The sequence below is a fragment of the Harpia harpyja genome, chromosome 3, assembly GCF_026419915.1.
Source record: "Harpia harpyja isolate bHarHar1 chromosome 3, bHarHar1 primary haplotype, whole genome shotgun sequence".
In the NCBI taxonomy this organism is placed as follows: Eukaryota; Metazoa; Chordata; class Aves; order Accipitriformes; family Accipitridae; genus Harpia; species Harpia harpyja.
The window spans coordinates 27,686,493-27,711,347 of NC_068942.1; the positions used below are offsets into that span (position 1 = coordinate 27,686,493).

A 24,855-nucleotide genomic window follows, 5' to 3' on the forward strand; every position below is an offset into this window, starting at 1 on the left:
AGACAGTGCTGCCACCAGTAGGAGCAATTTGCAGTCCAAACCCCCTTTTATATGTTTTTGCCCCTCCTCAAACAAGTTTTGACGTTCCAGCAACTGTACAGTAAATCAGATCAACACACTCATCCACCTGGAAAGGGAGAAAAAGAATCCAGTAGGGGCTATTAGAGAAGGCAGGACCGCACAGCCAGGGAAGAAAGTGGGACCATTCCCTTCAGTGACATGACACGGGCTTAGGTCAGGTTGAGCTACTGGAGGGACTCCATGTTCAGAAATAATTTGAAATTGTACTGCCACTTCCTGTAAATTATTTTTTTCCTCAACTTCAAGAGTTTAAAAAGACTGCGAGAAGCAGATCTGCTCACTGTGTACTGTATTTATGCATTCACTATTAACATAATTCTTAAGGAATAATCTCAAAAAATATTAGGAGAATAATGTTACAAGCATGCTATGAAAAGTTAGCAGCAGAAGTCAAGACCTGTTTCTCTAAATTCCAAAATTAACATTCTTATTAAGATGATCCTAAAAGCTCATGAATGTCAAAGAGTAAGGTGAGCATTCAAGATTTGAAAGCAAGAGACTCCCAAACACTCCACTTCTTACCCCTTCATGAAAAGGAAAAAGTTGGTGTTCTTGAACAGACGGTAGAGCCACCTCCTACAACAAAAATACCTTCGATCTCCGAACACCTACCCCATCTAGTACACGACAGCAAATATATCCTTAGAAGAACAAAGTTAAAAATCTGAACTCAAAAGAGTTAATCTTCTGATGCCAGTTTAAATAAACTAAACAAATTACATGGGCACAAAGAGACTAAGTAGCCAAACCCCTTTTTCTCCTACCAGGTTGCACAAGCTGGATACCCCAAAGACACGCAGTGCCCACTGAACCTGCTCAACGAGTCTGAAAAATGAAACAAGCAAACAAAACAACATAATTATTTTTCTAAAGTCTACAGTTTGTCTAAGGCTTTTATTTTGAGAAAACTGTAATGAGCATTGCAGAAAACTTGGTATCCAAAATAGTTTGAAATAAGTTATATGTACGAACGTATTCAGGAAAGGTAGGAAACAAATTGCTGAAGGTTAGGCATGCAAAAATACTACGAGATGAAAATTGAGAAGGGCAGAACAGTATGATGGGGAAAAGGTAAAAAGTCCATAGAAGAAGCACTAACCACAGTAATAGGATTGAAGTGCAGAGATGATCATCAAGGCGATAGTATGATTTACTGTATACGTACACTGAGGAGCCTCAATCTTTCCATGGGGATGGGTATCTGAAACCTTGTGTTCCCCTTACGAGGCTGACCTCCCACCACTGCTCCCTCTAAGCTGGGATCTGTAAAACCCACTGAAGAAGAATCCAAGTTCTCCTTGGGGAGTTGGAAGCTGAGGGGTCTCTGCTGCTCTGGATGCCTGCAGACTCACCTTTCTATCTTCTCCTCCTTCCTCCTTTCAGAGCTGACCTACAGAAAGGGATTTGGCATTCTGGGGGTGATTAGGGCCTTTTCCCAGCAAATATCAGGGGTGGGTCCCTCTGTCTTCTGCAGTTGTCCGAGTCCTTCTCTTTGTAACTCATGCAAGCTGGCATCTGGGAAATCCTGCCCCTCCTCATAATAAAGAAATACCAAGAATAATGTCTTGAAAATGACAATATAAGGATTTAAAATATTTACAATACTTTACAATATAAGGATTTTTGAAAAAAATCAAGTTTAAGGAGTTCTGTTTTCCCCTTTTCCTCTGCACTGTCCTCCCAGGCACTCACTCTTGCCCCTCTGCTGCAATACATTGCCACCTTTCTCAATTACACCAATGCACTACTTGCAGAGCAATTCTGCAAATTGGACCGATTCAGCAGCTCAACTTACAGCAGGCCGCTACAGCGGCTCAGCCAGCACAACCGATAGGGCAGTGCACTGCAGAGGCACGAAGCAGCCAGCAGCAAAGAAGGCAGAAACTCTGCAAACTGGCATTGCCAGGCAAGCTCTGTATCTCTACATGAGAGCTTAGGGAAATTAGAATTGACATACCTGACGTCTGTCATAACTCTGTATCCTACGGGCGGGGATGCCAACCGAGATGAAGGCAGAAGTTCAAACAGAGGTTTTGTTTCAAAACATACTAATCGCTGGGCTGCTCTCACTCAGCAGATCATACTGACATAATGGCCTCTCCTGTTCAAGAGATGTCTTCCTAACACAGGAGTTGGAACTTTTACGGACATTTCTCTCAGCATGCAGTCCCGCATTACAGTTAAACCAACCCAAAAGCTAGTTGGTAACAGAAGTAGGGATCCCATTCCTCCTGTGTATTTCATATTCCTCCTGCACCAGCACTGACAGAATATCTGATCCTGATGTGGGCCAGGGAGATAAAACTGGCAAAACCAGAATCATATTCTGTGTTTTTTTTATTTTTCTGCTGGCTTATCGTCTTGAGCTGACCAACCATAAGGTAGAAGAGCATTACTGGAGGCACACAAGAAGCACTAGAAGCAGGACCACCTTGTTCAGGCAGCTGCTATCCAACAGATCTCCCTACCTGTAACATCTACTACACCCTTGGCCCAGTGTTCCTGCCAGCCTAAGCCCACTCTCCGACTACACTGCTGCCAAAAGCAAGCCTGTCTTACTGACCACAGAACTGCACGACTGCAAGAGCAAACAAAACAGGAGAAGACCATGCATGTCACACCTTTTGGCAGATACATGCAGTTGTACTGGCTCAAGCCAATTACAAATCCATAGATGAGAACGCTGTTTCACAACAGGTTCAGGTTCATGGTGCTAACGGTGGGCCATAAAATTTCCAAAAGTACTACATGGGTCTAAGAGCTAAAATCTGAACAAAATTCAGGTGATTTGGAATTCGTACCCAATATCTGAGAAGTCTAGAATATGCAATGAGTACCCATCAACATTTGACAAAATTTAAGGTTATTTTTTGAACTAATATGGGGGGGATGCAGGAAAAAAACCCAAACCACCTAAGTTTTTGTAAAACATACCTCCAGGACAACTACAATTACCAACTGTTAGCTATACATCTATGAATAATGATTGAAGAAAGCACCTGTACCATCATCTTTACACATCAGAATACATACCTAAAACAGGTAGCTTCAGGATCTGATCTAGTTTCTTAAGGTGGAGGCTAGTCTTCTAGGAATTAACATGGTGGGGAGGGGTGGGAATTCTCTAGGCTTCAGAGTAGAAGCCCAATTTACAAGGGCTCTAGGTGACCCCTAGATAAGCTTCCCTGCGTGGCTAAAAGTCTCCTAATACAGACGTTGTACTCAGATATCTGCAGACAAGCAGTACAACCTCCCCATGTTTTCAGTTCCACTCACATAGCTAAGGCAGAGTATACTTCAAAAGCCTTAATTTATCAGCTAACTGAAAGGAAGCAGTGCTTAATTTTCCACTTACTTTTCCAACTCCTATTCTCAACAAATACAAGGCTTTTTATTTTAGAAGACAAGATTCTGAAGTACCATCATATGGTACTTCAAATTGTTATTGCGCTTTGGGACCAGACCATGCCACTGGTCTCTCAGACATCCTGCACAAGAAGGGCGAATGGGATATTTGATGATACTAACTTTTAACTTCTGAAGCAATGCCAACTTAAAATATGGCTTCCCCACTGCTCATTCCCAGTCTTACACACTCCTGCCTCGAAGCAAGCAGGACCTGTGTGTGTGCATCCACTGTTGAACTGAAATCAGAAACTGATCCACTTTTAAAAAATAAAAATAAAACCAAAAGAAAAGTATTTGCATTATTTTTCCTAGACAGACTACTCCCTTGAGTTTACAGCCCAGCCCTCCAAATCTTAAACCTGTATTACTGCTATTTGTATGATTGTAAAACCATAAGCTGAAGAACAGAGCTCATCTTGCAACTGTTAAGACAAATTTGACAGCTTGCTTCTCCCTTCGTAAAGACTGTATTACGTAAAGATCACAGTACAATACTTCAGAAGATAAGCTACATGTCAGGAGGCAATTCACACCACTTATCTCCAGAAAGCTATGTCATACAGAAACGTAGTTTGAAAGTAAAAGTATGACTGGGCAGTATGAATTAAAAAGAAAACCAAACAGGTGAGCCTGAATGTTCCTTGTCCATTAAGAGTTTGTTATTTGATAATATGCTAACAACACAAAACATTAGCAGAGGCTACTTCTTTATTTAAGGACAAAACCTTTTCATTCCTCATGTAGCCAGAAGAAAGAAAAGTGATTCTACTATAAGGGTACTCTTCAAATGTTAATTTCCTGTTAACAAATTATAAAACTAATGTAGACAACTCACTGGATCTAGAAAAAAATACAACTTTTCATATAGTGCATTATTTCTCATGAAATTACTGTGTAATCATATTAAGATTAATTAAAATTCATACTCTGATTGAGCGTATTTTCTTTTACGCTATATTACGCAACCACACATGGAAGCATAAAATGTCAATGCTTCTCAGACATTATCAGTAAGTATCTGCACATGGAAAAAACATAAATCTATGGAACGGAAGAATACCATAAGACTAAATTTCCAGTAGTCTCTGAAGCTTAAATTCCTTTTACTTCCAGTGGGACTTAGGTTCACAAGCAACTTAGTGCTACTGAAATCTTACCAATAACCTAATTTCAGGTATCATACGCCTCCAAAATGTGGTTTATGTTAGAATCTGCTAAAGTCTTTTCTGTGGAAGGTATTTAATATTCTTCTTCCATCTGTTAACCAGTACTTATAAAGCAAAAACACTTTAAAAAGTGTGGTAGACTTACATTACTAATGTAAATTCTTCATATGCTTTTGCAAGAATCTTTTAACCCAAAACAAAGTCGAATAACAGATTAAACTAGACACACTGAGAGCACGAATGTAAACCTGCCGCTATAATAAAGAGCTACTGTCAATACTTTATTTTACTTGCACCGTTCATAGTCTACTTGAATTAACAACAAATTCACACTTAGCTGAAATAACCATCACCAAGTTCTGCTCCTGAAACCCACAATGAAACAGCAGATATTCTACTTCATAAAGAAAACCGCTACAAAAAATAAAGACAAAGCACATACATAGAGACATTAATATTGAAAATTGTCTAAATCCAGCTTTGGCCAGTTGTGTACATGTATATTACTGACAAAATAACAAATGATTAGTGACAAAGTAAGAATTTAACATTGGGATTATAAGAATGCAGAGAGAGAGGGAAAATGTAGACTAAAGCTGTTTTCAAAGCAGATCTTGCAGCAATGTGTGCGCAATGCTAAATTACAAATCATCAGCTAAGTTTCTTTAGCTCTTTGGATTTGCCATTTCACAGGCGAAAAAGCAACACACAGCTCCAGAGAAATGAAAACCTCATCTTCTCACAATTGAGGGTTACCAGGAAACTTCTCTTGCTAGCCACAAGAAAGGTGTAACTATTCCAAGTTAGACATCACAATTCATCATTGGGTGGTGGAACACTGCAATTTAAACTGAGCACTACAAAGTACTGTGGCACTTTCAATAACCAGTTGTTTGAATTCAGAAATGCTCAATATATTTACATCTCTGTTTAGGATGCTGACACATACAAAACACGCATGTAAATGTGGAGGGTAAGCACCCACAGTCTACAACAGAAAAATGAGTAAGAGACAACTTGCTCTTACAGTAACATCTTTGAAGAACAGCATTGTAAATAACATTCATAATCATCAGGAGGCAGTGGCAGGAGGTTAAGTAGGAAGTAAGTTTCCCAAACTTCTGTTACAAACAGTGCTAAAATTGCCACTGGTGTCCCCCAACCTCCTACCCACACAAACTTTTAAACATCAGGAAAATACAGGTGAAAATCACATTACCAGGACATCATATATTCTAACTGTCCATCTAGAGCTGATAACATCACCGCTACAAAAAACACGCATGCAATGCTCTTAAGTGCATATGAAAATGTTTCAAGAGAACATTGTCATCTGTTCTACGTCCAAAACTGATTTTCATTTCAGTTCCCTGGAACAAGCTTGTCGACAAAGTATTAAAAGGTTATTCTTATTAATGATTATTATAAGTAGGTAGTATAGGCCTTTCAGTAATGAACTAATAAATTAACTAGCTGTCTGTTGTGCAAACAGAGAAGAGTCCTTATGCTAAAGGACTTACAGAAATAAGAGACAACATGTGAATGGAAATATAAATAGGGAAGCACAGTAACACAGACACAGTATTTGTCAGTGTGGCAGAAAACTATTTCAGGAAACAGCTTGTGTCCAAAGATACTGGCCAAACAGAAAAAAAAAAACCCCAAACTCTTCCCCATCTCCAGCACAGAAAGTAATATTAAACTGATCATACGTGTCCAGAAATCCCAGATTCTGGTCTCAGCACAGAGAAACCCTGTATCTCTAATAGTTCTCAATCGTATGTGACAATATTTTTGCAAAAAATACAAACGTATTGAGTATCTATTTTGCAGATTTTTCAAAGAGGAAAATCAGTACGGAGAGACAAGTATCCTGCTTTGAAAATTGATTAAGTGGGAAATACAGCCTGACAGTACTGCTAAGCTGCTGGTAGGAGTCAGGCAGTAAAACACAGGAAGGATGGAGACCTTGCTTTTCCAAACTATGACTGCTGCTACACTCTGGCTATTACAGCTCAGGATGCAATTGGCCTTCTGCCACAACACCCTACTGGTTCATGGTTAACCCGTTGTCTGCCAGGACCCCCAGGTGTTTGTTTGTTTGTTTTTTCAAAGGTGCTTTCTAGCCAGCTGATACCCAGCCTGCACTGACATATAGGGTTATTCAACCCCATCTGGAGGACTTTGCATTTGCCCTTAACTTCATGAGATTCCTATGAGCTCATTTCTCCAGTTTGGCTAGATCCCTCCAAAGAGCAGCTCTGTTCTCCAGGGTATCTAACCATTCCCCGCAATCTGTTATCATTCAAAAACTTGCTGAAAAGGCACTCTGTCTAGGTTGTTAATCAAAACACTAAACTGATGACTCAGTATCTATCCATCAGGGATGTCATCAGTCATCACCTGCAAGTTGGACTTTGCACCACTGACAACTCTTTGAGCCCAATCATCCAACCAGTTTTCCTCTCAACTCATTCTCCACTTCTGCAGTCCACATCTCACTCAAGCTATGTTACGTTTCCCTTTGTATTTATAAAAGGTCAGCACTACGGAGCCCAAATTTAACTGCAGCTTTTATGAGCTAAGATGACAAAATAGCCTGAAGCCTCGCTATCTCAGACCATCATTCTCACAGGTCCCAAACAACTGCATTTCTTTTATTCATTTTGTCACACAATACTCACATATCAATCACTGTTTGGGAAAAAATTCCCATCCCACTAGTTCAAAAAGGAGAATTATGTGAAGCCTTATCTGAATGTAACAACAGATTAAAATAAACCAACAGAGCTACCTGGAACAAGCTGGGTTTTAAGGAAGTGCCATAGCGTTGTAAGAAAATGTAATGAAATAGCTGTATTAGATAAGGATACTACTTAACTATACCACATACTTCTGCAACTTACAGCTACAGAGCAACTTTCAGAAGAAGCTAACCACCAGACTCACCACAGACATAGGAACAACCTTTCTTGAACTAGACGAGAAGCAGGGAGCCACACATACAGACAAGTCTCATGTATTAGAATGAAGTGTCTGCTCTGTGTATTTCTCCTCCACTTAGAATAACAACAGTTATCTAAAAGTAAAGAAAATAAAGAGTCTGCTTTAAAGGGTCAGTTAGGAGAACAACATGGTTATAACTGAGTTCGTTAGAGGACCTTTCAGGTAAATTTGCCCTTAAGTGAAATACTATGAGAAATTTTGGCTGAGTCCACACTACTGATTGGTTTAGATCAGCAGAGTCATTTTGAGGCACTTTCCCCAATGATCCCGGCTTGCTGCATGCTGGTCCATTTCACTGAGAGCTTTCCGTGTATATAACCTAGATGTCTCCTGGAGAAAGCTAAACCACAGGCTCTGACGTACATGTCACAAAATGCACTTCAACCCCCAGGGGACAAAAAGGTCTGAACCAATTACTGGTATGAACAACTTCAAAATACACTCACGATGCAAAACATCTGGTCCAGAGGATGAGATTAAATCTAGTCTGAAGTAACCCTGGAACCACATAGATATAGGGATGTCAACACTGCTTCTAGTAATTAATTCCTAAAGTACCAAATTAATTGTTAATGTAAACACATTCATAAGTGCTTCTGGCAATAGTGTCACTACAGATACAAACCCAGGATGCCATAGCTGGCACATTTCTTCAGATAGTTATAAAACCGTGAAGAGATAATAATGGTTTTGATTGGCTATTGGGATATGTGGACTCTACAGAAAGGGGGGGGGGGGGGGGGGAATGTGCCACAAATTCAAATGACAAAACTGACTTAGTTCATATTTAATGAAAGAGACAAAAGACTGACATCTAAAAATACATCAGGGTGAACACTCAGACTGATAAGAGTAATTCAAAGCATAGGACAAAGCTGTTAAGAAAAACAACTAAAAACTGAACAGAAGGAAATTTAGGCTGGAAATTATGCTGTCTCCAATAATCAGAAGAGTAAGAATCTGGACTCACTCTCCAGCCAAACAGTTTGGATAGAAATCTGCAAAGTTTTAAGAAGGAGCTTGATCAGCTTGATGTGGTTACTTGTGATAGCCGACATTTTATTTTAAACAATTCAGAAGGTCATTATGCTTCTAACACCATGAGACAGGCATGCTAAGTTGGGTAGGCTTGAATGCACACAATCCTAAACAAACCCAGAATACAATCAATTCTACACCTGACTTCTGGTGAGAGAAACCATGCTAAACACAGTGGTAGCTCAAAAATAGGAGGCTAACAATGAAACTAAAGATTTCCTGTTCTGCTGATTCAATCCATCATCCAAGAGCTCCTCCAGCAATGTAAATATTACATCCTGTCTCCAATAAATACAAAGACAGTTCCCTAGAAAAATACTAGAACTTACCCAAGTTGACAGAAATTATTTCCATAGTCACATTACACACTCTTTCAAATTATTCTGGAAGCTCCCTCTCCTTCCCAACATTGTTTTCTAAGGGAACGTGTCCAGAGTTAAAGGTTCAGCTTGAAACCAGAGAGGTAGTATCTGCTCATGTCACTTTCCACATTATGTCAGCTTTCCACATTATGTCAGCTTTCCACATTATGTCAGCTTTCCACCTCTCTGAACTTGCCCTGTGAATTCACTGCTTTTTAAACAGTAAGCTAAAAAGAAACATGCCAAGTAGAGCACTGCTAATTATACTGCTGTGCTTTGCTTTTCAACTGCCTTTCTGAGGACTTGTTTGAATTGTAAGGTTAAGACAACCCAAAGACTTTCTTCTCTTCAGGCTCTTCTCTGTTAGAGTTAACATGCTGCCATAGTCTACCCTCTCCTTCCCCATCGATTTCAGAGATTAAAAAAGGCTACAGTTCAACAGACTGTGCTTTTTTGTTGAAGTAATTAGAATATTCTCAGCGTTTTCCCAGACCTCTTAAGCCTTCCTTAATCTTCCTCTTCCAATAAAGAGTGAAATTACAATTTTCCCTAAAAAGAGCACATAGACAGTTTTTTGCATATTCTTTGACTGCAAACAGTAGCAAGCGTAATGGGTAATCACTTCTGTCAGTACCAGCTTCAGGTCAAATTCAGAGAAAAGCTAGCTTTTATAAAATATAGATGAAAACTAACAGTAACATGGCAAAGATAGAGGCTAGCTAGCCAAGATATGTTTTATAACAGTATTTTATGCCTCTCTCTGCTGAGCTCCTTCCCAATCCCACCTTTTTTTTTATATTACTCTTCCCCAAAATATGCACCTCAGAGGGTTAATGCAAGGTGGAGGAACTATGTGCATCCCAAAGCAATGAAATTTTCCTGTTACTTTACCTTCATCAACTCACCCTGTCAAAAAAACCCCACAACCAACCAAAAAAACCCAGCCCTACCAAAACCAATAACCACCCCCACCTGCCTTGAATTATGACAAGGTTAAAAAAAACAATGTATTTTCCTATTACTAAAATGTTTCCAAGGAAAGTTATTCTACAATGTTTTGGAAAAATGAGCTATTATAAATCAACAATGATATATATTGTTCCCTGTCTGTAAACACTGACACAGCCTCAACCAGATTTATCTAAAACAAACATCATAGGAACTGCAACACTGACATGTATTTTTACAGTAGTCCGTTAGAAGATTGACAGAAGGGCAATGTACCACCACAACATGATGACAAATAATCTTTAATAACTTGAAAATAAGTTACAAAGGATTATTTCCTACATAGCCATGGGAAAGGAGGACCTTAGAACATAATCTGGGGACAATCAGGTAATATCGGGTAATAATGACAGGAATGTGAAAAAGCCTTCTACAGAGACCAGGTGCAGTAAGAAGAGGTCAGGAGAGTCTAATGAGGCAGTATGGAGTCTTCTATAACTGTGGAGGCACAGCACAGTGTGAAGAGGAGAGAAGCTGGTGAAGTTCTCCACTGCCAAACTGATAAATGAATAAGTTCATTGGGGCAGCAACATTTTTAAGATTCAAGAAAAACACCTATCGTATTTCAAACAAAAGGGATTACAGAAATTAAGATATGAAAGGGTAAAGGCTTGGGTAAGAATATAATCTACCCTCCAAATCGACAGAGCTTCCCCTCCTCACCAATTAGACAAAAAATGTTTTATTACAACTTAAGTTTTAGGCCAAATTATTTGAGTATTTAATTTTAATTCCTAGAAAATATATGCCTTTCCAATAACGAATAAAAATTTTTCAAATCACTATAGAAATAGTCAATAATACATGAAGCAACGCTACATGACAGTACCCATTAAAGTCTTTCAAACATCAGCCATCCATCACAGTTAAGTTTGAAAGAACGCACTACCTACCCTCTTTGAAACAAATCCACATTGAAGAATTTGTGGAGCTCCACGGAGAATTCTACCATAGCCTGAACTTCACTCATGTTTATGAGGATGAAGAAGTCAAAACTTGTCAGCACCTTAGTTACTGAAAACAAACAGAAAACAAACTTTTTAGAACACAAGCTGGGGATAATGCCTACCTGGTCCTTAAAAAGGACAACGCTATACACAATTTTGTGCAGCTTCCTTAAATATACAGGCCCTGAGGTAAACAAGAATATAGGATGTACCAAATCTGGCCCACAATAACTTCTATCTTTGTTGTGAAGGAATCAAATGTTATCAGAGAAGTATCACAACACACCATCAGCATAATACAATCCTGGCACTTACTGATACCTATGTACTGCAGCTCTGCTCTGGCACTTGGCTGGAGAGGGAAAAATACTGCCGACAAGGAGAAAAAGAGCATAGTCTGCTTCCAGCTCTCGTTGAAGCAGAATGACTGTGCAGGCAGCAGTGCCTCAACTCTACATGAGGACAGGCACAGCTGAATTACAGTGTGGCCAAACAGTGCAGAAAAAGTGCCAGACCAGGTCATGTAGGGCTTTAGATGGAGAGATCCTAGAGGGAAGGCAGGAGTTAAGGAGGGCAACATGCCCATTTTCAGTCAGTCTTTGTTAGCACTAAAGTGTTAATTCTCACTGCCTTCTTCACAGTCACAGACTGGCACCTTCCTGCTAATTTACAACTGCCTGCTGATACTTATATTAAAATCCTACAGACTTGTATTGGGTTTGCGCGGCAAATGCCAGAGCAGAGGGATGCCCAAAGGAGGCTGTGACCCCGTGGGAAGCCCACGCTGGAGCAGGCTCCTGGCAGGACCTGTGGCCCCGTGGAGAGAAGAGCCCACGCTGGAGCAGGTTTGCTGGCAGGGCTTGTGACCCCACGGGGGACCCACGCTGGAGCAGTTCGTGGAGGACTGTCTCCCATGGGAAGGACCCCATGCTGGAGCAGAGGAAGAGTGTGAGGAGTCCTGTCCCTGAAGAGGATGAAGCGGCAGAGACAACCTGTGATGAACTGATCCCAACCCCCATTCCCCATTCCCCTGCGCTGCTAGAGGGGAGGGGGGAGAGAGAACCAGGAGTGAAGTTGAGCCCGGGAAGAAGGGAAGGGTGGAGGGAAGGTATTTTGAGATTTGGTTTTATTTCTCATTACCCTACTCTGGTTTGATTGGCAATAAATTAAGTTAATTTTCCCCAAGTTGAGTCTGTTGTGCCCGTGATGGTAATTGGTTGAGTGATCTCTCCCTGTCCTTATCTCGACCCATGACCCTTTTGTTGTATTTTCTCTCCCCTGTCCAGTTGAGGAGGGGGAGTGATAAGAGTGGCTGCGTGGTGCTTAGTTGCTGGCTGGGGTTAAACCACAACAAGACTTCACCAAGTTCCACTGTTTTTCCTCCAACAATATCAACCAGATTAATAAAATAGACAACACTTCTGCAAACACTTGTCTTCAAACTTCCCAGTTCCTGCAAGCACTGTCTGGTTTGAGGAAAAAGCAAACCAAAATACCTAAACCAGACTATCCTTCGTGCACATTAGTCCATCTTCTGGGTTTAATGCAGAAGCAGTAAACATAAAAAAGCTAGCCTGGCTGGAGCTTGAATGGATTATGGGGTTTTTTTGTTTCCAAAATTTTGAACATGCATTTGGGTGTTTGTGAAGCAGCAGGCAGTACTATCAAGACTGAAACAGAGTAGCTGGCAAAAAAAGTCATCACCACAGCAGCTATCACTCACCTGAAAGCAAAGGTGCCTTTAGGGACTACCTCTAGCCTACTAAGTATATTATCTTGGCATATGACTCAAGATAAGATTTACCTTTCTGTACTCACTCTAGAGGAGCTGGAAAGTTTCAAGCACCATAGCACAGGTCTAGATTTTTAACTATAAACAAGAAGTTAATTCTGACCTTGGTTTAACAGCCAATACAAGGACTCTGCAAGCACTTTACAAAAACACAGAAGCATATGCTAGTGAAGTAACAGGTGACAGGGTAAGAGGAATTTTGCTTCTGAAGCTGAGTTAGGACAATATGAAGAACTCAGATCAAGGGCCCTTACTGCAAGATCAAAACTACAGCATCTAGATGACGCTATTAACCCAGCTTGTCTAAAAATCCTGTCATCATTCAAATTTCAATCAAGGGACTTGAACAGATTAATTGAATGATGCCACAAGTTTTGCTACAGTATGCAGCGTTAGGACTGTCACTGATAACCTACAGGCTTTGCAACAGCTCCCTCTTCCACTGCTTTGTCTATAGGATTGTGTAGGGATGTCCTCAGTGGTCTTTAAAGCTAGAATCAAGAAGTTCTGCACTCTAATTCTCTGGGGCTGCCATACTGCATTATCACATGTGCACCACCTACCAAAATGCAAGCGTATCTTCTGTAAATGGAACCTGACCTGCCACTGAGCAGAGATCCAAGACCTGTCATGACACTTGGCCACTGAGCAACAAACCTTGTGGGCTGTGCATAAAACCTGTGACGAAACTGTCCAATGCCTCAGAAAGGAGCCCACGTTAAAACACTCAGGAAAAAAGCAAAAGGACTTAGACAAAGGAAGCCATGGGGCAGTCTCCTCCAGCCTGCATTTTGATGAAACTACATTTTCAAGGGAGGAAGACATCACACCCCTCTGACTCCACAGCACAACAAGCAGCACTGTCTACATCCCTGAACAGTTTGCCTCCACTAAGAGAAGGGAAAACTCTTCCTGCAGCAGTTGTTGGGCCAAGCAGTCACTCCCAAATGCTTCAGGATCCCTCAAGTCCCCAGTAGGAAAACTCAGAACAATCCAGAACTAGCCCAGTTAGACAAGTTCAAAGGTCCATTTTATGAATGAGTTAATGCAACAAAAAAAGCTAGGAGAGCTACATCTTGCATTACTGCCAAAAGGGCTGTCCAGTGAACTTGTGGTATTTCTATTGTGTCTAACAGGGCTATAGCTGGGGCCACTCCCTCCCTCCTTTGTCGAGCTGACTTAGTATACCAAGCCAGCCCACTAATAATTGCCTAGGCAGGCGATCCCTGCAGAGCAAACACAGGGTCCTGCACAACACAGCACCATGTGTTTTAATCCAGTAATACAGTCCTTGCTCAGCTACCAACAGTATTTGGAAAAGTGGCACCCATGCCTTGCTTCAGTATCAACTGCAAAACTAGTAAGAAATATTGAGCTACAGTTCACAAAATGGTGCATCCAGAAAGCAATGCTGCATGCCACCACAGGTAGCCGGGATTGCAGTCTATCAGCGGACCTTTGAGGATGGCTTTTTCTTTGCCAAGCATCAGCTTGTTCCACATGCATCTTAACCTGGGTGAAGGGGAGCATTCACTGCCCTGGGCTGACATAAACCAAATCACTACTTTTCTGTCAAAGTCCTTCATATCAGTGCAAAGGAAAACAGTGTTCTTTGAACTATATAATAGAAAGTGTTATGCAGTGATTAAATATTTTAAAGGAGAAACTCAAACTTGGACAATGTCTTTAATTTTTGTACGCTAATCATATAAAAGCCAACAAAAAAAGTTAAACTCATGTAGAAGTATTTATTTGTAGAGATTCCATTTAAATTTACAGCTAAACTTCACTAACTTCAATGACAATAAATGTTCACAACTCATTTCAATACTTAGTGAGTTTATTGTTGTATTTTAAAGTATATAATTAGCATTCAGAAACTGAGCTACTGAACTGCACGTTTGCTCTGTCTGCCTGTAAGAAGCAGAAGAATCCTTCAGCAGGAGCTCTCTACCTATGAGCAACAGAGGTTAATGCAGCATATAAACATGTATCAGAAGATCTGATAATAAATGAGAATACCACCCCAATACACAGGTTAGAACAGAGGGTTTCGTAACTTTTGGTAGTTACTTAACACTTGCAATCAAAACAGCACTTCCATATTCAAAAATACTTAAGCACTGAGACTGAACATCTCCAATAGTTAAAATGTCAGTTAAAGCCACTTGATCCTATACTGAGGTCCAAAACTTTACTTTTCTTCACACTTCTGGGGGTTTATCTATTTTCTTAAGTTAGAAAGTCTCCTACATATCCTAGCCAGTTGATGCTGTCCCCACACTAGCTCACCATGTCTTCAGTTATCCAAACCAAGCTTTTCTGAGGCCACAATACAAAATGGATCACAGGATATGAGATTTTAAAAGACCATCAGAAGGAAAAAATGTTTCTTGATTCTGTTTTTTTCTAAATTGATCATTTTAGTGATACTTTACAGCTGCTGCATCAGAGTACCTGAGAGTGCAATGAAAAGACAGATGGGGGTGTACAGAAACCTCATAAACCAGCTTTGTTCTCAGAGAAATGCTTGTGTAACAGTGCCATTAATCTAGCTACTTGTATTGGGAACTGCAAGACAATGCTAAGAAACAAAACCGCAGTACGTTCAAAGAATGTCTTACCTCCACTGGTAAATACTCCATTTTAGTATGTTAATTAACCAGTCTTCCAGTTCTTCACTATTGCTGTCAAAAACATACTGCTTGAACTAAAAAACAAACAAACAAAAATGTTTTACTAAGAGCAGTATCTCTAGAACTTTTCAGTACTCATGTTCTTCATTCTCTTTTCCTGCATCTGAATAACAGCCCCTATCCCGTCCTCTCCAACAATCATACATGTACCACCTACCAGCATTCTCCAATCTGCCCTTGGTTCCTGCACTGCAGTTTTCAGCTTTCTGCAAGTGTAGCAGTCTGATACCTATTTTTCCAAAATAAAGTAAATAAATAGAACTTCTCACGAAGCCCACGCTCTGGCAAAGCTGACACTGCCATGTTCAGCCAAACTATGCCTGTCTTCACCAAGGAATTCTAAAATCCAGCTCCCGGAGGACTCCAGTACACCCACAGCCACCCCACAGCCTCCCCAATCTCCAGAGAGGCTCTCAGCTCACCACCAGCAACATAGCAAGGAGGAGGTGGGAGGATATTCTGGCCTGAGTCATCAAATACAGCTCATGCCCCCACGCAGTCCTACATAGCTACCAGGGAGGAGACAACTTACAAGAATAGGTCAGATGAAATTCTCCTGCTAAATCTCATGTCCCCCCTTCTCAGGAGACAAAATTCAGGGGAAAAGGGGGAGAGCCCTAAGACTAAGAACCCACTTCCTAAGAGCAAACGTTACAGGTAGGTCAGTGCCACCTAATATTCTGAAACTCTCCTTGAAGCTCCTGCTAAACCACTACCTTAAAAGTGTTTGCTAAGAATCAGTCTATCTCCCCTGTATTCTTAAACCATTAGGGTATTTAAAAAAATACCCTAAAAAATAACCAAAGTCTCCCTTTTATCTGATGACCTTTAGATTTCGGACACAAAAGAAAAGAGAATGTTTAGTTATCCCTTCTTAGAGGAACTTTGCATCCTTTCCGTTCCTATGTTTCAGAGAAATACAAACACAAAATCTATCACAGCTTGTGCAGGCAAGCCATGAAACTAAACTGGTTTTGCCTTAGCTTCAGAGAGAAGAAAACTGAGAAAGTGGAGCATAAAAAATACATTATCTGGAATTTTTTAAAATAGAAATCACTTGTGCACATCATGTGTGATACTACGTCTTTGATACCACAACTTATCAATAATGCACTGGTAAAATCCTGATACCATAATGCTGCATCAGAATGGCACCGACATTTATTCCATTTGTTTAACAATGCAATACAGCCTGTGTCATATCAATTCTCTTTTAACAAGGACTAAGTTCTTGAACTTGTTCTAGCCTTAGATTTAGTATTTTATATTCAGTGGAAGTCAGAAGCAAAAATACAGAATCCTACAAATGAAAATAGAACAAAATGTTTATTTTCCTCCACTTTTCTTCTAGCTGCTCATTTAATACAGTCTTCAGATAATTTTCTTCTTCTAAGTTGCTGTAGGAGCTTTGTACACCTCCATCCCTGACCTTTTTTTCCCTGTCCTCTTCTCCTTTATGCTCAGAGATCCAGCACCTGCCAACACAAATTCAGCCACCATCTATCTCTGTGCTGATGACTCACAGGTTTGTCCCCCCACCTGAGAACTGTCTTCAATTCCAATTTTAGCTGTTTCTTGGACACAGCCTTCAGCTGAAACACAATGTGGTGAAAACAGAGAGTTCCTGACCTGACCTGCAAGGCTATTCCTAATACCTACTTTCTGAGCGTGCACAATAGCATAATCTGACTGTAAACTCAGACAGTATTTTTCATTTAGTTTTCTCTGGGTTCTCATAGACTTTGGCAAGCCTATGAACAAGACCTGCCAAATTTTTCTGCATGTGATTAGAAATACGTCCCATCTATCCATACAGCCAAAACTCATCCAAGCTAATATCCTCTTCTGTTTTAATTACTGTGAGGCTGAAAAAGCATAATTCACTGCATGTATTAGTTCAGCATGGTGCTGCAAAGAACCAGCCTGTTATTTTGATCATGTCACCTCTCTCTCTGCATCCCCTGCAGAGAGAGCCTGGACTACTGCATCAAGTGTAACCTTCTTGTCTTCCTTTGAAATCCTTTCGCAGCTGTGCGGCACCCGGTATCACAGTGTTCTGGTTGAAGACTGGAGCTTCCCAGCACTACAAATAAACCCTGGCTGTCCATAATTAAAAAGGTGATGGGGTAGGAAAAGAAGTGCTAACTTAGTTTTGGATTGCATAATCATCACATTGTAAAACAAGGAAACAAACAAACAAAAAATCTGCTTAAGTGGAGGTATCTAGGATACCTTATTCAAATTGTTATCCCCATCTTAAAAAGGTAACATGACCATCACTCAGAAAAAGACAACAGAATAGACTGCTTTATGTCAGGATTTATTCATTAAATTCTTTTTAAAGCTTCACAGTTATAAATAATTATATGAATGTAAATAACCACAGTTACTTAAATATAGTTAAACAATGCCCTAATTTCATGGGCTCAGGGCAAAACTCAACTATTACAATTTTCTTCTTGCCTGGTTCTCTAAGCCTACATTACTTCCCAGACAGCCATTACAAGGTTTGATTCACCATTTCTAACAAAGCTAATGCAAGATATCTATGACATTTTAATGGGCTAGATAAACAACCAGCTTAATCAAGCATTAAAATTCAAATTTTCCTACTTTTTGCTTTAAATTTAGCACCAATATCTGGTCCTCTATGCAGCACACTGATAAAAACAACATAGTCACTACTTTGAGCTGACAACTTGATTATTCCCACTGAGCATGGAATTCATTAATATGTTGCATTTATTTCTTTTCTTCTCCCCTACTAATAGATCACGTATGTGATACAGTAATTCATCTTGAACATTTATTAGGCTTATTCCCTTCTAGCCTAGCATTGGTCTTTGTCTGTCTGACAAATGACATGTTATTTCTAAGCTTCCTCATTAAAAAGTTTAACAGGAAAAGTTCTGTGAGCAGCACAGTTAAAAGCTTGCTTTCCTACCGATGTGTCCTCCTCCCTCCACCACGATAACCTCCTACCTTTAATGGCCCCTTGACTAGGCAAAAAATCACACATCCCGCAGGTACAGTGAAGCTATATCCACAGCGACTGGCCAGCTGCTGCAAAACAGACCTCATGCTAGCTGACTTTCTGTATTTTCCTCCCTCCAGTATGGGCACTAACTTCAGTGTCTTCTCTCTTCAGTCACCAATTCACACTACACAAAAACTTCATCACCTCCGAGGTCCCTTCTCCTCTTCCACATTAGGCTGAATTGAGCAATGGTTTCAACACTAATTTGTGAAGAAAGAGGAAACAGAACATGAGCAAACCAAACTGAATGTTTTATTTGCTGTTTACAAAGACTTCCCCTAAAAAGAAAACCCACATTTTAAAAGTTATGATTAAAAGGGTATTAAATAACTGGCACAAATGTGACTGTCTGAGACAGAACCAGCAAACTGCAGCATTTTGATGAAAAGCAGTGGCAGTTCAGGGTATGTGCTACCACATTAAGCCAGCCCTTTGTCCCACTTCAGTGCTGCATACTGGCTGAGGAAGAAAAAAGAACCGAATACTACTACACTCTCATGCTAAGAACCAAGGAGAGTGGACAGTGTAAATCAGCAGTTAAGCTGTCCATTCGCCATCAAGCTACCTCAACAACAGTGATGAAAATAAATACTTCTAACTAAAGCAGAAGTAATGTATCTAGAAATACATCTGTAAATCAATTGCTTTGCTTATAATTTTCAATTAATGCCATCAATCTTTTCCTAACAATCTCTTCAGAAGAGCAATATAGGGGTGTCCTGGTTTCAGCTGGGATAGAGTCAACATTCTTCTCATATCGAACCCAAAACAAGAAAAATGAAGTGCTTACTCTAAATACTTAATTAAAAGTCTTCTGGAACTTTACGTAAAAAGTATATAATCATCTTAAAGTAAACTGAAAAAATATAAATTGCAAGCTGTAGTATTTCGGCTTAAAGAACAAATTGCATAGCTTAATACATCCACCTTCTCATAATCTCAAGAATTTATGAAGGACGCACTAGCTAAGAATTAATAAAGTAGGAGAGGGAAGCTTACTAAAATAATATGATTCTGCCCAAGTGAATAGGTTCTTCATAAAATATTAAGGAGTGTACTTAAAACATACTTCATTTTCCTACTTACACAAAGGAAGAAAGTGATACCTCTTTGAATTCCACGGCCCAAGCAATGTCATTAAATGAAAAATAACTCTCACACGGACGGATGAATTTGGCATTAAAATGTCTGCAATGACTGTTAATGTCATTACTCTAGCATATTTTATGAATCAGAAGTGTGTCCAAAAGAAGTTGTTGCAACTTCTCTCTCACCCACCTCAAGTAAACTTATTGTCAAAAAAATAAAGCTTTGATTTCAAGAGAAATAAAAATAAATCTAACTGTACATGCTCAGTAAATTATTTTTAATAGGTAATAATTCCATATTATTGTCTTCTGTAAATAAAACAGAGCACAATTTACAGAGTTGAGTCATTGTTCCAATATCTGCTCTGAGGTCATGGTTTGATAAGACAATAAATACAGTTTAGATTTGACCGGTTGATTTTGTATTGGAAGGCTTTATGCCAAATAGTTACTGTCTTTCCTCCCACAGTAGGCATTAAGTCAGCGCAAATGATACATTGCGTACTCTTTATTAACTTAAGAAACGTGATAGTTTGCCTGCCTGATGAAAGTTACATTAGGACATAATCTGATAGTAAATCTGATCCAGGATCAGTGGTCACAAAACCACTTCCTTGGTAGTTCCTACACTAATATCATCTGTGGTGATAGGCTGGGTGGGCCAACATGGAAAAACAGTGACTCTGCTAGGACTTTCATACAGATACTAGCTTAGAAACGCATGGCAGTACTGTACCAAAGCCTGTTTTATTTTTCAACACCTAATGTTAATAACCTAATATAAAGTCAGCTGATTTGGGGCTGGTTTTACAGTACGTCTTTAAAAACATAATCCTTTATTTCACTTTTTTTCCTTGTGGTTTGGCTTCCAGTTTCCTACCACTTTAACAAAACAAATCAGGACAAGCATTATAGCACATAAATTTAGGTTAAAAGTTTGATTCTTTGCTTTTCAATGCCAAAAAAAAAATCTAAAAACTCTGGAAATATAAAACATTGTTTTTATCTTGTAATTTCTGTCCACTGCCTTTATTCAATACCCACCAGAGAAATGTCACAGATTCTTATTTTGTTCTTCCTTTATTGATTTTCTGACCACAGGTCTTCTAAGACCCTCCCTGCAACTCTTCTGTTACGCAAAACATGCATTAATTTTACAGTCAAATCTGTACTATTCTAGTACAAAGTGCAATTTAGTTATTGTTTTATGACACAAGCGTAAATTTGAAGGACAATTAAGCAGATTGCCATTGCAAGCAACAACCTAATGTGGTCATGGGAAAGTATTTCAGAATGTCCATTAAAGCTTTTCAAAAACATATTGTAGCAAACAAACATCTGCATGTCAGTTTGGTCTAAGACTTTAAGCTCTTGCTGCTTGCTTATCTTCATACTGACCTGGTGAGGAAGAGCCATACTTTTCTCTGCAACCTCAGGTAGCACCTCCAGCAACTTATTTCCTGCTCGTCTCCAAATCTAAGAGCAGTTAAGTTGAAACATATCTAACCCTTTAAGTTTACTCAGCTATTTCCAAAACCAGTCAAGCACCGATTTTAATGCTCTATCCTTGATGTCCCCTACTCTATTTTCTACCATTGAAGCCTGGAGCAAACCAGAGCTGACCCAATAGCTACTAGCAGAAAAAAAACCAACCCCAAAACAAACAGCCCCCCCCCCCCCCCCCCAAACCCAAAATAAAATTAAAATCACTCCCTGCTTTCCTTTATCTGCTTTAGAAGAATAGGGACTAAACACAGTACATAGAGTACTGTGTGTGCTTTTTGATTGACAAATGCTCAGCACGAGAAGTTTCTGAAGAAACAAGCGTCAAGTAAAGAAGACGCTGATCAGTAGTGGTGGACAACTGATGGCAGCTTGAACAAACTGAGCAGAGCTCAGCATATATGCTATAGAAAGAATGGACGTCAGTAAGCACCATGAGAAAATAGCACATTCTATATTATCAGCAGCAAAGTCTTTAAAGGATTTCCCTCCAATACCTCTGGGGACTTGCTCCCACCCACCCCACAAACAGCTACCTCTGCAATTGTGCTGGCAGTTGCAGGGGGGAAAAAAACCTACCACCACCAAAACAAACCTTTACAGGTATTTTGGAGGTTACTTTGTTAAGTTTTGGGGGTTTGTTTTTTTTTTATTTAAACTGCAGCACTTCACTGATTTAAATACAGCACAGCTCCACAAACAGCTGCACTGATACATCTGAAAGAGTACGCCAATATTAGTACCTAACCCTGCAGAAGTGAGCAAGGACATGCCAAGAATTTAAGCCAACTTTGCCCGTGAAACTACACAAAGTCTTCCACACCAGCAACAGCTTCAGAAGTTTCTGCCCCAGGTGCTCATTCCCATCTTCACAGCATCAGTACATCGCCCCCGCAACACTGCCAACACAGCGCTCGTGGGACAGCATTTTAAAATGAATTAGTTACCATTTTAGAATAATCTATTTTTGCAGGGCTTGATCAGAGCACTTCCTTATCCTGTTTCAAAGCACAGCTCCACAAATAGCAGTGCCGTCGCAGTGACGGGAAGGGAAGGTGAGCGGCGGCCCGACACAGCGGTTCCTCTGGCTAGCTGTCCCCTCAGCGCGCCCACCTCCGTAAGCCACGGCCCAGGCGCGGCAAAGCGAACAGGTTTAAGTGGCAGAGCGAGAGAAACTGCCCCTTTCTCACGGCCATTCCTGAGGTAAAATACGCTCCGTTCCTCCCTTATATTCACTTCGAAAGTTGGAAGAGGAAGGAGACAGCACTCCTGCCCCCCCCCCGGGAAGGACACAGCCCCAGAGCCCAAGTGCCAGCCCAGGCCAACCTCTCCCCGGCTCGGCACGGCGTGTCCTCCTCCCTCCTCACAGGCCTGGCTTCCCAGGGAGACAACCGCTCACCTAGGAACCCTCCCCGGCCACCCGGACCGGGGGTATTTCTTTCCCGAAGGAGGCACAGGAGGCTGGAAAGCCAAGCAGCTTCCAGCGGCTTTGTCCCAACAGGCCCAGAAACACGCTCCGCTCGACCAACAGATCTGGCGTCGGGGGACAGGAACAATTTTTGCTGAAGAAGGCTCTTCCACTCCCTGTCACGGAGGAGGAGAGGGACAGGGCCACCCTGGTCACCACAGCCTGCTCCAGCCCGGCACCCCCCCGAGCTGCAACCTCACAGCGCTGGCGTTGCTTCCCCCCTCGCTACAGTGCTAAAATAAAAGTTAGAGAGTCCCTACTAAACAGACAAATGTAGCAGCCTTATCAAATTCAAGTTTTGCTTTTGTTTATTTTGCAGCTTGAAGGCTTTATTGCCCCTCTTGCCTCCCCCTCCCCATGTGGCATTTAACTGACAGAGCAACACTGATGGGTGAGAAGCTGCTAAAAAAACTGACACAAACCTAAAATGGCATCGCTCTGTTTCTGAAATAATGCATTCAAAATAACATAAGTCTAATGATCACCTTCAGTAGCTTCAGCAGGTAGACTTGAAGGGTTACATCAAAACAAAGCAGTAAACTGATTTTTGAATTAGGCTGAACCGTCACCAATGCTATTTAAACAATTTTTGACAATGTTTTATATGGAACAGTTTCTGTTCGCTCCTTTTCTCCTACCATTTACTTGTCATATTTAGTCAGAAATTCTTGTAACAACGTTTTGTAATCATTAAATCCCTTATACGCTGCATTCAAATTTGCTACAACTAGAACAAGCAAAAACACCTACTAAATACAACATAGCACGTCCAGGGGGAAAAGGTCCAACAACCAGGAACCAAAGCCATCGGAGGCTTTCCCTACGCTGCCGATAGCGTAGCTGGTTTGTTTTCAAACAGGTCCTTGTTCCCTCCTGTCCTACCCGAGAAGGACAAACCAACAGCTGACCATATTGACTGGCTGTGAAAATTCATCTTTCCACCTAAACTCCGTCAGTTTTTACACCTTTCACCAGTCAAAAGGCAGGTACCCATCTGCTAGAGGTTCTAGTCACCGGCCCAAATTCAGACCAAACGTTTGTAGCGCTGGCTGGCATTCAAATTAATTTGAGAGCCATACAACGTACTTTCCACAGAAGAGGTCGTATCTGAAGAATACACAAAGTAAAATTAGCATCAGGTAAAACCCGATGGCTCAGAGCTTCTGCTCCAGCAGGAAGGGCTTTCATTAGAAAAAGAAGTCCAGCCTGACAGAATGGCCGCGAACTTGGAGATCTGAGTCTTGACTTCCACTCATAGGTCTAGTATTGACCTCAACCGTTTTAAGGTTTTCTCCTCTACGCTGTTTTACATCTAAAGCAGTAAAATGTATGTTTTCTACTACCTATGCCTCATTGTTTTGGCACTTAAAATATCCTCAATACCTTGGCACATTTTGATCTGAATTATTTCACTGAGGTGAGGGGTTTAAGGTCAGAGGTGCATGAAAGCATAGGCCCTAGAATTATCTGATAGCTGGTATAATCTCAGAATTTTCCCAGAAAAATCTTTAAAATATATACATATGCAGTTATAGAAAGCTAGATGGGCCACATATAAATAGGCAGGCAAGCAATATATACTGTAGTTTAAAAGTACTAGATATGCAAATACCTCTACTACTAAAAGACACCAGCATTACTTAGACTATTTAGATGGAATTTTTTTACATGGAAATATACAATCATTATGCAGAAAAATCATCAAGTGACAACTGAACTGACAGCCTGGGAAGAAAGTACAGTTTCTTTGAGTAATACTTCTTAAACCTGCAGAAGAGCAAATACTATTACATTTCTCTTGTAAGTTTAAATAGAAAGAAGAGAAAAGATATACTGCAAGCTATTCTGATACCAAAATTTAAAGGGAAACCTTGCTTATTAACTTTAGAAAATCAACTAAAGCATAAAGAGAATCAATTTCTTTTCTAGCTAGAAAGCGTGATAAGCATTATCTAGCTTGACATCCTGTGTGCAACAGGTAATGAATGATCTATGTCATGATCAGTAACAGGGATAGATTCATGAGGTTGCAACACGTGGGCAAGGTTGTGATTATAGTAAGCAGAGCTAGATCTGAGAAACAAGCCAGTTTATTATTTCAAAATGTCAGAAGTCAAGTTTAAGGCTTCCTGCACAACTGATGAATGCTGCAAATTTTTTCTTCTTAATTCTAGGAATTTGGGGGTGTGGCGTGCGCAGGTTTGTGATTAACTATACACATACATATATATATATGTATAATTATATAGTATTAG

The 24,855-nt window shown here is 40.3% G+C and overlaps 1 protein-coding gene across 5 annotated transcripts in view; it reads right to left on the reverse strand.

Moving 5' to 3' along the window:
• Positions 1 to 24,855, reverse strand: part of FAM135A (family with sequence similarity 135 member A) — a 116,145-nt gene that overhangs the window by 86,322 nt on the left and 4,968 nt on the right. For 3 of the 5 annotated variants that reach the window (XM_052781789.1, XM_052781786.1, XM_052781787.1), the window contains exons 2-3: positions 15,433 to 15,518; positions 10,963 to 11,083 (exon numbers count right to left, since the gene is read on the reverse strand). The exons of 1 other annotated variant lie outside the window; for it this stretch is intronic. In XM_052781789.1, coding sequence (XP_052637749.1) covers positions 10,963 to 11,039 — 77 coding nt within the window. In that variant the 5' untranslated portion in view covers positions 11,040 to 11,083; positions 15,433 to 15,518. The remainder of the gene's footprint in view (positions 1 to 10,962; positions 11,084 to 15,432; positions 15,519 to 24,855) is intronic. One more of the 5 variants, XM_052781788.1, reaches the window with a different exon arrangement.